This window comes from Chlamydotis macqueenii, chromosome 1, assembly GCF_036417535.1.
Source record: "Chlamydotis macqueenii isolate bChlMac1 chromosome 1, bChlMac1.mat, whole genome shotgun sequence".
Taxonomy (NCBI): Eukaryota; Metazoa; Chordata; class Aves; order Otidiformes; family Otididae; genus Chlamydotis; species Chlamydotis macqueenii.
The window spans coordinates 209,285,612-209,302,301 of record NC_141556.1 but is presented as its reverse complement, the minus strand read 5'-3'; the positions used below and the strand labels follow the sequence as shown (position 1 = coordinate 209,302,301).

The window sequence follows — 16,690 nt, the reverse complement described above, 5'->3', positions numbered from 1 at the left end:
TTCCACAAAACTTTGCGAGCTGAAGGAAGACAAAAAACCCTCCCTTCGGGGCTGAGACGCGCCACGAGATTTCCCCGCGGCGCTTGAACCCGCCCTCGCCGAACCCAAACAGGGGCCCACCGACCCCCCCCCCCCGCCCAAGGCATCGCCCAGCTCTGGCGGGCTCAGCCCCTCCGCCCCCTCCTCAGGCCGCGCCCCGCCCTAACGGTCGCCCCGCAACGGCCCCTCAGCCCGCCACGCCCGCGCAGGGGCGCGCGCGGCGCCACGTGACACACCCTCCTCCTCCTCTTTTCCCGCCTCCTCCCCCCCCCCCCCAACGCCCCCGGCCTTGTTGCACCGAGGAGCTTTCCGCGCGGGGCGCGGTGGTGCGTGTCACGTGGGCGGGGCGCCGGGGATCACGTGATGCGGGCGGCCCGGAAAGATCCGAGGAGGAGGGCCGCCGCCGCCGCCATTTTCCTGCGGCGCCCAGTGCGTGTACCCCCCCTGTCCCCGGCCGAGCGGAAGGCGCGCAGGGGGAGGGGACGGCGGCTGGGGGAGGGGGGTGGGAGGAGGAGGGGTCCCTCCTCGGGTGACAGGTCCGTCCCTGAGGGCGGAGCGGGGGCCGCCTGCGGCACGGCGGGGTGAGGAGTCCGTGCAGCTCCATCCCCCGGCTAGTCCTCCCGTCCCGGCCCCTGAGGAGGGAGCTGAGCCGCTCTCGGTTTCAGCGCCGCCGAGCAACCCGCCATGTCCGGCCAAAGCCTCACCGACCGCATCACGGCGGCGCAGCACAGCGTGACCGGCTCGGCGGTCTCGAAAACCGTTTGCAAGGCCACGACCCACGAGGTCATGGGGCCCAAGAAGAAACACCTGGACTGTGAGTACCGGGGAGGGATGGCGGCCGAAGAGCTTTCCCCGCGGCCTCCCCGCTGTCCCGGGCTCCTGTGGAGCGGGGTACCCGCTGTGGGGCTGCCTCCTTCCTCACCGGCCTGGCGGGGATGTGAAGCCTCGTCAGGCGGAGGAGCCCTGTGTGTTTCAGCATAGGACATTCTCATGGAGGGGCGGGGGTAGGATCGGGGACGTGGCGAGGGAGAGCTTGGGAGAGGCTGCTCAGTGTATCTGCTCTCCAGAAGGGGCCTTGTTAGCTCTTCCCTGGAGAATGTGAGCTTCTGAAGGGCAGGACTTGCTTCATACCTCTTAAAGAGAACCACGGAGGCCAAGGAGAGGAATGGGCTGTAATTTCCTTACTAATGGATCTCACTTGTGTTTTGTGAGAGCAGCACTCCTCTAGAGGAGGTGCAGGAGTTTCAAGAAGGAATAGCTGATCAGTTATCTTAATTCTTTCTCAGATGGTCTACGAGAAAAAAAAAATTGCTTCTCTATCATTCTTGAAACTCTTGCACGTAGAAAAATGTGCTTGAGGAGCTAATCTCTCTCAGCAAGTCTTATCCTTTCTAGTCTGTCTCCTTCACTTGGGAAGATGGGCCTAAGAGGACTTCTTTAGACCTTCAGTACCTGAGCTTAACATCCTGTATAGGGACTGTCCATTTTTCAGCTTCTGTTTAAAATAGATCCAGGGTTGGAAGACTTAAAATGTCTTCTATCAACTGTTCCATTCAGGTGATTATGAAGAGAATGATGAACACCAAAGTTTTTATTAGTGTGTCTCCCACTAAGCTGTAAGGTCACAGGACTGAGGATGTTCTTTGCTTCAGTACCTGCTTAACTTGCGTTTGTTTATTCTAGGCCTTTTAAAGACCCTTTTTTCCACCCCCCCCTTTTACTCCCACTAATATGTAATGAAAGATACTGGAGAGAGATGTTTGGCTGTGCCTTCTGTATGCATGCTTTCTCCTTTCCTCCCACCCACGTCTGTGAGTAGAAGGCTAGGTCTTCGTGTATCTTGAATCTGTGCCTCCTGAGTCCCTCTGTATCCAAATGAGAAGACCAGATGATGGTACGAGGGTTAATTGTGCTGTAGTTATTTCATCTTTCCACCAGAACATGTCTGACTTAAAGGTTTAGGTGATTCTTGTTCTGTGAGTACCTAAGAGGGATTTTTTTTTTAGTGGAGTTCCAGAACAGCTACCTCAGTTTCTTCCTGGTATTCCCTCTTTGAGGTCATTTCTTGCATGAAGACTGAGTAGTAACCAAGTGGCTTTGTTATTTTTGGTCAGCCCATGGTGTCAGAAGTCTGAGGAAATTTTGAAACTCTAAGTAACTTAGTCTCAGGTAGAGAAAACACCTTTGTCATATGGCTTATGTATGAAATTGTGATGTTACTGGATTTCACAAAACAGAAGGGAGGCTTTCTGGAACGAAAAACTTTGTCAGGTTTAGCCTGGAATAGCGCTAAAAGTACAGTTTCAGTAATAGGGTGTTTAGCAGCTGAATTATTTAATGGTGTGAGCTTTATGAAAAAGAACACCAAGCAGACCAGACAGCTGCTCTTCAGGGTGGGCTGTGTATGTGAGGATGGTGTGCTGAACGCAGTTGGTGGAGGACGTCCTATTTGAGGCCTCTAGGATGTTGCTGTAGAAGGGTGCTTGAACTTTCTCTGAAAGCTGTCTGGTAGTTGCTGGATGAGAAGACTGTTTTTTGTATTTCCCTGGTCTGCTCTAGATTGTCAAAAGTCCCAGTTCCTGTCTACTTCTCAGAGAATTCTTTTATCAGAGCAAAGCAAACTTGATTTTTTAAATTAGTTTTACTGCTGGTCACTTTTTTATAGTGGTTAAAATAGATCATGGATAGGTAAGTTGTATGCTGCCCCTAATAAGTTTGTTGGAAGTTTCTGTTCCTGACATCAGGAAATGACACATGGTCTCATATTTTGGAAATTTTCTTTGTTCATACTGTTTATGGTTGTGTGTTTAAAAATAAATACTTTTTGCAGAAGCTATGACTCAAGCCCCACCTCTGAATTATTTGCACATATCTTCCTTTGCAACAAACAGTTTAACTACTAGATAAGTCCTATGAACTAACAGCTTGCTATGAATGGCAATTAATATATCAGTCTTAATAGGTGGCATGCTGCTTAAGTATTTTTCTAGCTGGTGTTTATTGTGATAATGATAGTTAAAACTTACTTTGTTAAACCTTCTGTCCTGCAGGAGTTGATAAGCTGAGTTTTCTCCTACTGTCCTGGAATGAAGTCTTAATTTTGTTGCACTTTCTGTGACCCTGACGTATATTCTTGTTAATGTGGTATTTGTATTGCTTGTACAGATCTCAAAATCTCTGACCATCCTGTTTCTGTAATTATTTCTTTATTAAGTTTGAGCCATCATGGACACATTTGAGTAGCTCAGCATCACGTTATCTGAACTCGTACAGTTGGAGGGAAATCCAGCATAGGCACCCATGCACATGATTATTCCCATCCTTATTTACTTTACTCTTGATGTCTGTGGACTTCCAAAACTGAAGTGCTCCCCTTCCTAGGTTTGTATGTTGCCTCTGTATTTCCCTCAGTCAGCATTACCTTAATCAAATAATGTAAAAAGGCATTCTCAGGCCAAAATGATAAAATATAACGTACTCTGAAGAGTGTTCTTTCTCTCTAATTACAAAGCTTAGTTGCTTGCTTGGTTTGAGGGAGAAAGAATTAGATTTTTTAATTTACAAGTGGGCATGGCATGTGATAGGTAGCAACAATCGTCTTAGTCATATGCTTGCACTCAGGATATGCTTTTTCTCCTTTTCTGGAGGTCCACTCTTATAGCTAGTATAAAGATTCTCTGTTTTGTAATCTAGATGCTGCTTTTGTAATGATGGATTACTTGTTTTGCACTAATCAAACAGACTTAATAGTCTTGAAACCCTCAAAGCACAGTTCATGAAATTTCTTTTACAGAAAACCTAGTTTCATTAGGACTTTGTCCTAGTTTTCACACCTCTCTGGGCAGTGGTAGTTCAAAACTGGTTTGTAGGTTTAACTTGTACACTGACTGAGTTTTATACAACCCTTTCTCTCCTGTTTGGCTTTTGGTTGCTGCGTTCTGTACTGTATAGTGCTGCTAACAACAAGTGCTTTAGGTTGTTAGAAAGTAAATGGTGCTGGAAAACTTGTTGCCAGGTTTCACTCTTTTTCATCTGATTCTAATGGAGGGAGAGGTGTGTTTGCCTGTGTATGTGTGGTGGATAATTCATATTAGGAAAACCAGAAGATACAGAGTTAATGCCGAGTAGGAGGTTTCGCTGGGTCAGTTCAGTGACAACCGCTATAGCAGTGATGTCTCAGTAGCATGAAAACATTTTTGTGTGTGTGTATGTTGTGGAGAGTAGTTAAAACAGCTTTGTTGTGAAACCTAGTTAGGGCTGGGTTCTTGAATGGGGATGGCATAGAAACCCTATCTGCTTGTAGCTAATGGAGTAGCGCTGTTTAAAGGAGAATGTGGATGGATGGCTTGGAAAGAAGTTGCAGTGCTGTAATTATCCATCCTTAACAGGAAATCTCTCTGTAGTTGTGCCAGAGTGTAACTTCCTTGAGTTCTTATTGTGAAGAAAAAAAATCTGTATTTCTAAAGAAGACTAAACCAGCACCCTGTGCCTGCTCAGTAGATGTTTGTGAGAAGCTGTGTAAGTGAAAGTAAATTGAGCTTCTTGGGAACTTATTTCCCAAGTCCCTGGTGTCAACTGTTTTGGTTTTGTCTAGAGTCAACTACTAGTGCAAATAAAAGTCCAGCTAAAGTCCAGCACAGCTTTCTGTCTGTGCTGGAGACAGCTTCCACTTCCACGTGAGAGAGTACGCAGAGGGTATCTTGTAGAATTGGGGACAAGAATCATTGCTTTTCCTTGTATCTCGCAACAGATTCATAGCAAAGTGTTTTAAGTGCTTTTCTGCCTTTGCATACTGAAGCATAACTGGATTCTTTCAGTGATGTGGTGAGTTAACTCCTGGTGTCTGGATACTACTGTGTTCTCCAGCAGAAATAGATTATCAGTGGTTCCTTTTATGGTATTGTAATACTTCACCAAATTCATATTTTCATTCTGGTTTTGGCAGGATTACCTGAAGTTTCTCGTGGCTTTGCTTCCCATTTTATAGTTGACTTAAATTTCTGGATGCAGTCCATTGTTATTTTTGCTTAGTTCTGTGTAACTATTTCAAATACTAATAACTGCATTATTACAACTTTCTTTTGAAGTATTCATTTTTCTTTCTGAAGTCTTCCTTGGCCAACTTTTCCTAAATTTTTACTGGAATTCTTTTGGAATATTTGTTTGTGCCTTTCAGTAGAGTATGAGAACTATCATACTCCTCTAGACTGCCAGAGGGCCAATTTTCTACCACAGCTGCTAATTTGCAGAAAGAATAGCTATTTAGTTCTGCAGCTGTTGTTTTATTTTACTTAGCCTGAAGCAATATTGCTTCATCTGAAGTAGAAGAGGCAGGATCTAAGGAGGAGAGGCTGCAAGACACCTGCAATCAGCTTACTGTGAATCTTCATACTGCCGTTGTTTCCCATCAGCTGTGGTTATTCAGGTGTCTGTAGCTTTGGGATGTAGCTCCAGTGATTGTGATTTCCCCCCCCCCTGCCCCCCCTATGCTGTCATCTCTTATATCTTCTACAAATTATGCCTGGAAGAGGCATTCTTTTGCAGTTCAACCTGTGACCTAATGATCTATTTCAATCTTAGCTCCTAATCTTAAAATCAGTTTTTGATCTGTGGATGTATAAGTTTTAAGTTGTTCCCAGTGACTTGGCTGGCAAAGTAACACTAGTTTCACTAGTTTGCATAATAATACAAGAGAGATGACTTATCCAACATGGAATTTAAAGCTTCTGGGTTTTGCGTCGTGTGCGTGGCCTTATGTAAAGGACATGATCAGTACGCTACGGTAGCAAGTGCTGCTGGTAGAATGCTGGGAATTGCAGAGATTATGCAGCAGATTAGAAGTAAACAAGAAATAACTGGCCACAAAGCTGCAACCAAGGGGAAAGGAAAGAAACTGAGGTACATGTAAAATTGTTGGGTTTTGATATTTTTCTTGTTCTTCTAGCCCTTTTCTCCATCGTGAAATGTGATTGTGAGCAGTGAGGTTATGAACTTTTATTAACTATGTATCCTCCTAAATTCAAAGGAAGTAGAAACACTAGTGCACTTTATATTTCACCCCTAGCTTCACATTAGAGCTTTATCAATTAGCTAATAGTTTCTAGATCACAAAGTAATGCCAGTAAATTCAGTGTTAAGTTGTGGTACTCTCAAGTCTACTAATGGCAAATCCAAGTTGTGAGTGGTATGCGACAAATCGGGTATTGAGATTTGAGAAATTAGGGAACTAAGCTGTATTTAACTGTGTGAAAATAACTTAATGACATTAAGCGTTTCATAGAGACTTAACAAATACGCTGGATTTTCCAGTTGTGACTGAACATCTTCTGTGCTATTTTGCTAAAGGAGCTTTATTAAAGTAGTGCTTATGTGGATCATTTACAGTAGTAAACATGAGTAAATCAGGCTTTTGTAAGTTTTACCTCAAAACAGAGAATGTAAAATAACAAGATCTACACCAAAACTTGTGAGTGTCAATTCCTAGCATGAAGCATAAGAAAATTTACTCGAGTGAATACTGGTGGCATAAAAGGAAATCCTGTGGTTTTATTTTTATTAATTTCATGACATATACATGGTCTATAAAATGAAAAATACGAAAGGTGAATTTTATATTCATGTTGAGCTCTCCTATATAATTTCCTTCAGACCTATATTAATTTACTGAGGAAGAGCTCTATGCATCAACCCCTCCTTTTTCCTTTTCTCCTGAGAAGACACTTTTGAAATATTCACTTAATGTTCTTTATTACTTCCTCCCAAGCAAGTAGTCCTTCAGTCTCAACATCCGTACGCTCTAGCAGCAGTGCCATTCCAGCAGCAGTGATTCTTTTGCTTATGTAGGAAGTGATAAGTTTGCACGGGTTGGTATTTCATAGAATCACAGAATGGTTAGGGTTGGAAGGGACCTTTAAAGCCCATCCAGTCCACCCCCCCTGCAAGGAGCAGGGACATCTCCAACCAGATCAGGTTGCTCAGAGTCTCATCCAACCTGACCTTGAACGTTTCCAGGGGTGGGGCATCCAGCACCTCTCTGGGCAACCTGTGCCAGTGTTCTACCACCCTTTTGCATGTTTACTCTAAATATGATACTTGCAGTAGCATGTAGCTCAGCTATTCCAGATGCCAGCCATGTGCAATAACATCAACAAAGTGTCTCTATTGTTTGTGACCTTTGCCGATTTTTTTATAGTTAACTTAATACAATTTCAAGAACAAATGAGGAATTCTTAGTAACACCGTTTCCTCGTCAAATGTTTAGTGTATGAAGTTTTTTTTCTGCATTAATGGCATGTAAAACCTGACTTTTTATGTCCTATTGAAAAGGTGATAAAGAAAGTAGTATAATTCCTCAATTAGTTTTGTTGAGAGAAACCACCCCATCTGCCCCCACAAAACCAGTAAACTGGATTTCAAGACCCAGAATGGGTAACATACCAAGTTTTAGACTAAACTCAGTTTAGAAACAGAAGTAAATGAGTTTTAAATGTATTTATTTATTAAATTTAGTGATGCCTTTAATCTGTCATGTAAATCCACTCAGAGCAGCTCTGTCTGTCATTTGTTGCTCTGTCTGCCAAGTCAGAAGGTTGAGTGTCTTGGCTATCAAACGGTAGAAGTAGGTGTCTTCATGTTCTTTGGCATTCTGAAGGGCTGCTTGTAACTTGCTTTGCTGTTGGTGGTTTGGATTGTTCTGGGGTGGATAATGAGCTGTAATGTGATATGGCAATGTTTCCCTACTTGTCTCTTGCTTTTCAGATGTGTACTTTTTGTTTTGGGTTTAGGTTTTTTTATGTATTATTGTGTCCTTTTCCCTTTTCTCCTCATAGGTTCAGAAGTCACATCAGCATTTTACCTACATTTTTTTTGGCATTTGCACTTGGTTTATTTGGCTGATGTCTCTGCTCTTGCTGACCCATGGGTTGATATTTAATTGGAAATAGGGGCACACTTGCATTTGATTTGTCCCCTTCCCCTCCCTCCCCTCGCCCAGTATTGCCATCATAGTTGTAGCCGTCATTGCAACTTATTTCAAACCTTTCTTTTCCACAACTTTGTGTATTCTTGACCTGACCTTATTTTTTATGTGAAATGTTAAAAGTTGTTTAAACTATTGTGATAGTTAAGCTGCCATACTGAGAATGGTGGTGTAATTTAATTGGATTTAATTGACTGTCCTTTTTTCAGTTTCACAGAAACTGTTGGTGTTCATAATTCTGCAGATATACGGTTACGAAGAGATTAAAAATAACTTTCATTTTAAAATCAACCTGTTAGGAATATTTACTTCATTACGTATAGCAGCTACGTACAGCTGTGGTTCACTAAGCAGTTCTTGATTTCTGTGTTGATGTAAAGCTAGCTTCACTGAATGTAGCTTCCATGCCTTCATCCATTCCTATCTTACAAAAGGTACTTAAATTTAATATTTATATAAGTGATTATGTCAGTTTGTAAGTTTTAGGGGCAAAATTCATGTGTTTTACTTGCAAGTACTTTTTATCATGAGCTACAAATAGTACTGTTCAAATCATAGTTGCCGTTAAACAGGAAAAAATGTCTTTCTGAACAACATCCTTGTGTTCTTTCTTCCTCTTAACAAAGCAAGTTTACTATTTAGAAATACATTGGAATCCTTAGGTAGATTTTAATTTTAAATTAATTCTCTGAGTGACAGTCCATATCACTTTGCTGTCATTGATACAGAAATGCTCTAACTAGCTGGTTTTTATTCAAAGTACTGAATTCAGATTTATTATCTTTTAATAAATTTTTCTATAATATATTAATAGCCTGTCTTAAATTCAGTAGGAGTTATTTCTCCCTGGACTACCTGGTGTTTCAGTCATAAGTGTCACAGTACAGCGCTGGAGAATAAAATTTAAGTATCAAAAATATACTTGAAGTGGATTTTAATCATAGGATTAAAGGAAAAGTCAATGGAAACCTAGTATGAATGCTTCTGCATTCCTGGGCTGTAGTTATTTATAATAAGGATATGGAATGCATTGTAAGTTGCTGCATTTGATTAGCTGTCTGATGGAAAAAGCTCAAGATGTGCAACTCCTGGCTGTAAACTGAAACACAGGGACTAGCACACCGTGTTGTGCTTTGGGGGAAAATGATGGTCTGGATACAGGCTTTTATTTTTGAATTCTAGATATTTAATAGGGAGCTACCTCAAGCTTTCTTTCAGATCTGTTCAGTTGGAATGCTTTGCCACAGCACTGCCGTCATTAAGCCTATCAAATGTAATTAAAGCTAAAGCATAAATTAAGTAAATTTCTTATCAGATTAATTTGCATTAAAAATATGGAATACATAAAGTTCGTTTCAGTGCTGAATTTGATGTTGATGGAAATCCAGAGAGACTCTTTTGTGTTAGTTTGCAAATACCAGGCAACAGCACAGTCGGTTCAACCTCTGGTGTTTGGAATTGCATTGCTATGAATTTGAAGCCCTTACATGTATAGGGGCTGATTTTCTGTTCTGTTTTGTTGGGGGTTTTTTTTGCTTTTTGTTTATACACAGTTATTTTATGAGGAGACTTTCTTCAGATTTAACTATCTGTAAGTAAAATAGAGTGCATTGGAGGACATACTGTTGTCCTTATTTTAAACTGTTAGTGAGGAGCGTTTGTAGACAGGAATGTGGTCAGCTTCTTGGTATGTAGTAGGGCTCACACTAGATGTTTTGACACCTAGTTCTGCTATAGCTCCATAATCATTTTGACTCTCTGAGGCTTTAGCCAGTGGACAAATCTTACTTTGGAGCAAGTGGAATAACTGTATTTTGCATTGTTAGAGCTTTTCTTTATGGAAGCATTTAGTTTTAAAAATAGAATAGAATCTGGCTGAAGTAATCTCTCCTTTTACTGAGGAGTAAAAGGCAGATGTTATTTACTTCTGCTCTTGGCTTTAGTTTATCTTAGAGGCTGTTTGTGATGGGGCATGTCACTGTGCATGGTAAATAGAGAAATTCCCATCTGAAAGCTGTGGGATATGGCAGAGTTCTTTGTGTACAACTTCCCTTACCAGTCCAATTTCAAACTTAAGGGTTTGAAGCTCAATGTTTGCTCTAAAACTTTGTGAAACTTGATGACCGTATGGTCACTAAGAAAGTGCTCACAAACAGTCTCTAAAATTGGGAGGTAGGGGGAAGGGCTTATCTGAATTTGTGAAACTTGGACATAACAGCATTGTTGAAAGAGAATGTGTTTTGCCTTGTAAGGTCCTTTACTGATTTTTCAGTAGATAAAACACAGCTTGATGTTTGGTGCTGGAAAAATGCAACTTCATTTTCACTCTCCATGTTCAGTGAAGACTATTCTTGCTCCACTTTAACCTGTATTTTAAAACTTTTACTCTGAGCAGCTTTGACACAGGCTATAAAGAACGGGTTTGATCCTTTAGCTGTTGTGCCCTTGTAAAAAGGTGCTATTCAAATGTGCACTGAAGCTGTACTTGGGATGTGCCAGGATGAGTTTTGTTTGCTTGGGGAGCTCGAAATATCTCATGGGAGATGTTAGTCTAAGTTGAAGAAGGAAGTAAAAGCTAAATTAGGCAGGCATTTCCAACATTTCTATTAATAGCATGGAGGATTTTAGCTGTTCCTTTACTTGACCACCTCCCTTCATGGGAGAGCTGCACACTACATGAGTGTCAGCTGAAACAGTTTTATGAAGATAGCTGTGTTTTGGTGGGGGAGGATAAGAATTTTTATTTATTTATTTGAGCTCCAGTGCTCTGTTTTATCCACTTTTCTAACAATTCATGTCAAAATCTGATCCTGTATTTGCAAGGTTAAAAGGTGTGAAAGTGACTGTCAGTGCCAAATCTCCTTTAATGAGTTCACCTACTTTAAATGCAACAAGTGAAATAGATAGTATGGAGTTGGTGGAGCTTGCATTGAAGTGGCTGCAAGAAATCCTTTAGATCCAGGTGTCTTGAATTTTAGTTGCTTAAAAAAATTAGTAATTTAGAAAGAAGTGACTCTCTTTTTTAACCAAAATTACTATAATTTTGCACATCACCAAATAAGTTAGCATGGAAAGAGCAGCTTCATGTTTTTTGTTATGCTTCTTTCTCCCATTCCTGCTGTGAAAAATTAAGATTAGTCCCACTTAGGAGTAGACAAAGTCCTATAGAGATGACTGGTATGTAGATGACCTTTCACATAAAGAAATCACTTCTGAGATTTAGGGGAAAGAGAAAGAAATGGAAGGAAAGCAACACAATTTCACAATTTCGTGTCTAGAATTCATTTCAGACTTTGTTGTCATCTCTGTCCCCGTGCTTTGTTATGAAGCCATTTTTCTTCCAGTTATTCAGCACAGAGAAAGAAAAATCTCAGACATGTTCTGTAAAACTCTGTATTCAGCCTGTTTTGTATAAGATCAAGTAGTACAAAACTTAGCCTGAGATACTAGTCCAAGTATCGAACTGTATAAACCCATGCTGTCTTGAGTGATTTTCTTCTGGTCACTTTGTAGGAGAAGATTGGTGTTTGATTTTCATTGAATTATGAACACTTGAAGTTTGAGAATTTGCTGCTTTGAACATTCAAATAATTTGTCAGGATTATTTTTTTTTCTTTTAAGTGCATTGTATGATATAATAGGCAAATAACTTAAATTACATTTGTCCTTGGTCTGTTAATTGAGATTTGGTAAGGAAAGCTTTGCAGCAACCTTTGAGCAAGTGTTTTTATTGCCTCTGTGTAGTTAGTGAAGAGGAGACTCTTATGGTAAAATCTTGATGGTTACTAGTTTGGGGTAGACCAGCTTCTCTACAGAGAAAAATGTATTCCTCAGCAATACTCCCTCATGAAATCTGTGTTTTGTTTTGTTGCCTGATTTTTCTTGACTTTGCTTTATTTTCCCCACTTCTCCCCTTTTTCCACTTTTGTAGGACTACTTCTTTTGTCATGGTTTATAAGCTCTTAAATCAAAGCTGCAATTTTCATTAAGACCTGTTAAGCTCTGTTTAGTCAGCTGAAACAGCAAGCGATCATCTGACGGGGCACTCCTGTGGATATTTCCTGAGAGATCAACAGAAAAGATGTACAGATTTTCCACACAAAATAGGAAACTTTGCGTAGCTGGATTATAGCATGAAGTGTGTGAAGTTTATTCATAGTGAGAATCTGGGCTAGAGCCTACTATCTGAGGAGTTGTGCCCCAACAGGTGAGCATTGTGCTATTTATAAGAAAAAGCATATAGCGCTGTCTTGTAATAAATAGTACTATTTTTTTTTTTTTAAATCTAAATCATTTGGACTTCCTTCTGTTTCTTATATGCTAGAAAATGCACCACTGTCAGTAAGTTTAGGTACTGGCCTTTTGATACTTCCTATATTAAAATAAACCCAAATTACTTAGTCATATTTGCATCTTTATGATATTGGAAGAAGCATGATGTAATAATCATACCAGTTTAGGGTACAGCTTGAACTTCTCTGGGTACAAAACTTTCCCAGTTTTTTCCCTTTATGGTATTCAACTCCCAATTTTGTTACTCAGTGTACATACATGAAAAGCAGTTAAATGTGATGTGGGGTTGTTGGGAGTTTTTTTTAGCCAATATACTGCAGAGGCAAAATAATTTATAATAGATACTGCTGCACCATTAGAATCTCTTGACAGTACAGCTTATTTTGTACAACAAACTAGCATGAACTCTTGACAAAAGAAGGCATGTTTCCACAAAATGATATGTTTGGGGAGTTTTTTTGCCAGTAATAACTAGACAAGCCTTTACTGTAGGTGAAGCTGTAGAGGATAGTGTCTGTTAAGAAGTACGTCCTACCATGCACTTAAAACTGTGCATTGTAAACATATTTAAGTGCATTGAATTTGTTGTGCTATGTAGTCTCTGGTTCACTGAGGACACCAGTACACTTAATGTGCTGCAGGCATTACACAGTCTGGGAGTTTGCATAGCAGTAGATAATGTGTTTTGGCATGAGTGCTTTCCAAAAACTGGAAAACCTTTGATTAAAGAAGGTCATAATCTGACCAAAAGACTTTGCTGTGCGGGGGGGGATATATGCAACTTCTGCAGTTACACCACTGATGGAGGTGGGCACATACAGAGGCATAACTCCTTTAACTCAAATACATGTTTCCTGACAGCTCTCAAAGGCATTCAGATGAAATGTGCTATTCTTGCTCTGAATTAGATTCTGTTTAGAAGGAAATCTAATTTCCAAAGTCTTTTTTTTTTTTTAAATGAGAGAGAATAACAGACATCCCAAGAAACTTTGCTAGATTAAGTAAGACTTGAGCTGGTGAAATGAGACAAATATTGAAATAGGGAAAACTCAAATCAGATGGCTTTAGTGGTTTTATCTTTGGTTTTGTCTACTAAACTGTGTATTAAAGATGCAGCACTGCCATTCAAAGGTGAAGAAATGTGAATTACATGTATGTGGTTAGATTTAAAATAACAAACCTCGGGGGAATTTTTTTACTTGAAAATCTGTTCAGTTAGATTTAGTGGCAGGAGGTCGAGCTGGCACTAACACTCAGTGGTGGTTTCTGTTTCACTATGCTGTAAAGTGTTGGTACACCACTGCTACAAAATTACTTTCTGGTACATCTTTTAGAATTAAACAATGTGGAAGTTAAACATCTAAATTACACTCGTATGAATACTTTGTGTACTACGAAGATACTTATATTTAGATTTAGGAACTGTGCTAGAGGTGGTTACTGACAAAATGTGCTGTCCATGAAGTCAAGCGTATTTTCTCCATTTACTTTCCTGTAATGCAGGATTAAGGAAGTCACAGACGTTGGAAAGGTGGCATAGGTACTTTGGCCTCCTTTGGGTATACTTTTCAACAGATTTGATCTGAATCCCTTGTGGGCCAGGTGAGTTCTGGGACTGGAAGCTTTGAAGAGAGCAATTTAGCTTTATTACAAATGGTGGCATCAGCAACTGTGGAACTCTACTCATGCAAGCTGAGATCAGGAGGTCTTAGCAGAAGGGTTAGATACTGAAGTAAACCCTAATTATGTTAAAGACCTACCTTCCTGGAAAAAGCCTTCTTGCTGCAAAATAGGTATAGAGTTGTGCTGATTGAGGATTTTTTTGTTCAGCAGTGTCTGCTGTTGACAAAATGGTTTCTCTATTACGGTAGACTGGGCTACAGTAATGTTACTGTACCACTACTAGCAAGCTGCCAGGTAAGGGCACATTGTTAGCACATTGCGTGAGTCTAGGAGGATCTGAGAGCAGGACTGGTTGCTAAATATTGGCAGTACAACAGCAGCTTGTATGTGTGTTTCACAAGTCTTGCTTCTAACACTCTTCTATTAGCACAACTTATTTTTATTGAATGGAGTAATAGCTATGGAGTATTTACGGACTAAGTTTCTTTGGAGCAGAAGGAAAGGGCTGTAAGTACATACTACAACCAAAATTTTGCAGTATGCAAAGGCAGATGGCTTGAGCATTATTCTTGTCAGAGAGAAAGATCTAGAGAACAGCATGGTAACACATTTAATATGTACGTGGTGATGAAGGGACCTCGGAGTTCATATCTTTGGCATCACGTCCTGGTCTCTCAACTGTCTATAAACCATGTTTTGTGCCTTCTTCGTGCATCTTAAGGTAAAATCATAGGATAAACTCGCATATATGCAGAGCGTTTGCTTGGAATAGCTTCCTGTTCTCAGTAGGAGACAAAGAAAGTGTTAAAGCTATAAATTTTCAAAGTCATCTTCAAAATAGAACTGTTCCACCTAATGAAATTCATTGTGCTTCCATCCATCCACTGTGTATGAGTATTCACACTATAAATATTATATTGGATGTGTAAATATTTATTGTGATATTTAATATAGTAATTTAATATTATACTCTAATATTGTAGAATCATAGAATGGTTAGGGTTGCAAGGGACCTTCAAAGGTCATCCAGTCCAACCCTCCTGCAAGAAGCAGGGACATCTCCAACCAGATCAGGTTGCTCAGAGCCTCATCCAGCCTGGCCGTGAACGTTTTCAGGGATGGGGCATCCAGCACCTCTCTGGGCAACCTGTGCCAGTGTTCAACCACCCTCATTGTAAAAAATCTTTTCCTAATATCTAATCTAAATCTACCTCCGTCTATTTTAAAAACCATTACCCCTATTCATATTAAAACTTAAATATTTCTTTCAATATTGAATCAGATGGCTGTCATTCAAACCAAAGCCTGTCCGGCCGCCTGTCCTAGTGTATTCTGAAACAGCACTGCTCATCCAGAACCTTTAAGGTATATAACTGCCTTCTAGCTCATCGGAACCTAAAGAAGTGGATGCATCCTCAAGTGTTTGCAGTTACATGCTCTGAAAACAGTGACTTAATGTTGAAGAAATAACTATTTGTAATTTAATTCATGAATGCACTGAAGCTCACATATAATCAGTGAAAAAGAATGTTTGTTTCTCCCTGGTTTAACTAGGGCAACGGGTTAAATACTTAGATTGAATGTACTGCTTATGCAGGAATTGTCATGTTAGTTGGCCTATACAGGCATTTTTCATTTTGTAATCAAGAATCACCTTTAGAATATGATTCATAGGCTCATTATTAAGCATGTTTGTAAAGATAGGATCAAGGTTCTAAGTTTACAGATACTTTTCAGTGGGAATAATGTACTAGTGTGGGGGGAGCTAATACTTATTTTGGACTAGATTTCGTGATAAAATGCTTTTAAAATGTGCTTGAGAAATTTAATGTGGAGCAAAATATTCAGTAGTTTTAGCATGTCTTGCATATTTCTCGGCCTTATGGTGCTGAAGCAGTAGTTGATTTGTTGTCTTGTTTAGAGGAAGAATGTAAGGGATTTTATTAAGAATATTGCTAAAACTTGGAACTTTGCAAGGATAAGGTTTTAGCGGAATTAATATCTTTGTGGCCTGGATCATTCATGCTGATAGATCTCCCCCTCACCCCAGGTTTAAATTTGTTAAACTTTGTATACGTGTTTCAGTTAAAAAATAGCGTTGCATTTGTGAGAGTGTCATTTTTGAGAGATCTTTCGGGTTGCTACCATGGTACATAGGAGAGCAATGTAATCAGTTTGAAGTACAAAAGGATTTAAAGTCAGACTTTCACATCCTCAGGCAAGACAGTTCTAATGAGCCATGGATCTGGTGTAGACTGAGCTGACAGAAACCTCCACGGGTATGAGCTCCCCTTGTTGGGAATCACTGTTCACACTTTGTGCTCAGTATAGCTGTGGACTTGTACTCATTGAACTTGACTTCGCCATTTATAAGCAGCACTATATATGCTTAAAAACTGCCTCTGCACGTTGGATGTGCAATAAAACTGTGTAATTTTGTACTAAAAAGAGCTTATAACTCACTTTTTAAAATGGTATAGTAAGAAAGCTGTGATGAAAAAAGCAATACCGGCAGAAATACCTAGAAGAGATGTAGCTTACTGTGTCAAAACAGTTATTTTGCAGAAAGATGTGAAATCACTGATAGCTATTCACATAAAGAAAACTTTGTCAGTATGCCATATCCGCTCCAGAAATCTATAATCTTTGATTTCATAACTGCATCCAGATATAATTAGCTTAAAAACATACCTGTCTAAAAGGGCAGAAAATGACACTGAGATAGTTCAAACATTAACAGGCCTTTTTTCTTTAAGC

General features: G+C 40.0%; 1 protein-coding gene across 6 annotated transcripts in view; it reads left to right on the top strand.

Annotated features, from left to right (window-relative positions):
* Positions 1–554: 554 nt before the first annotated feature.
* The window catches only part of PICALM (phosphatidylinositol binding clathrin assembly protein), a 70,036-nt gene continuing 53,900 nt past the window's right edge, over positions 555–16,690 (top strand). For 3 of the 6 annotated variants that reach the window (XR_015257516.1, XM_086739694.1, XM_086739693.1), the window contains exon 1: positions 556–853. Coding sequence is in view for 5 of the 6 variants with exons in the window: in XM_086739694.1 (XP_086595820.1) it covers positions 724–853 (130 nt within the window). In the remaining variant the exon portion in view is untranslated. Of the gene's footprint in view, positions 854–16,690 lie in introns of all 6 variants that reach the window. The other 3 variants (XM_086739697.1, XM_086739696.1, XM_086739695.1) reach the window with 3 other exon arrangements.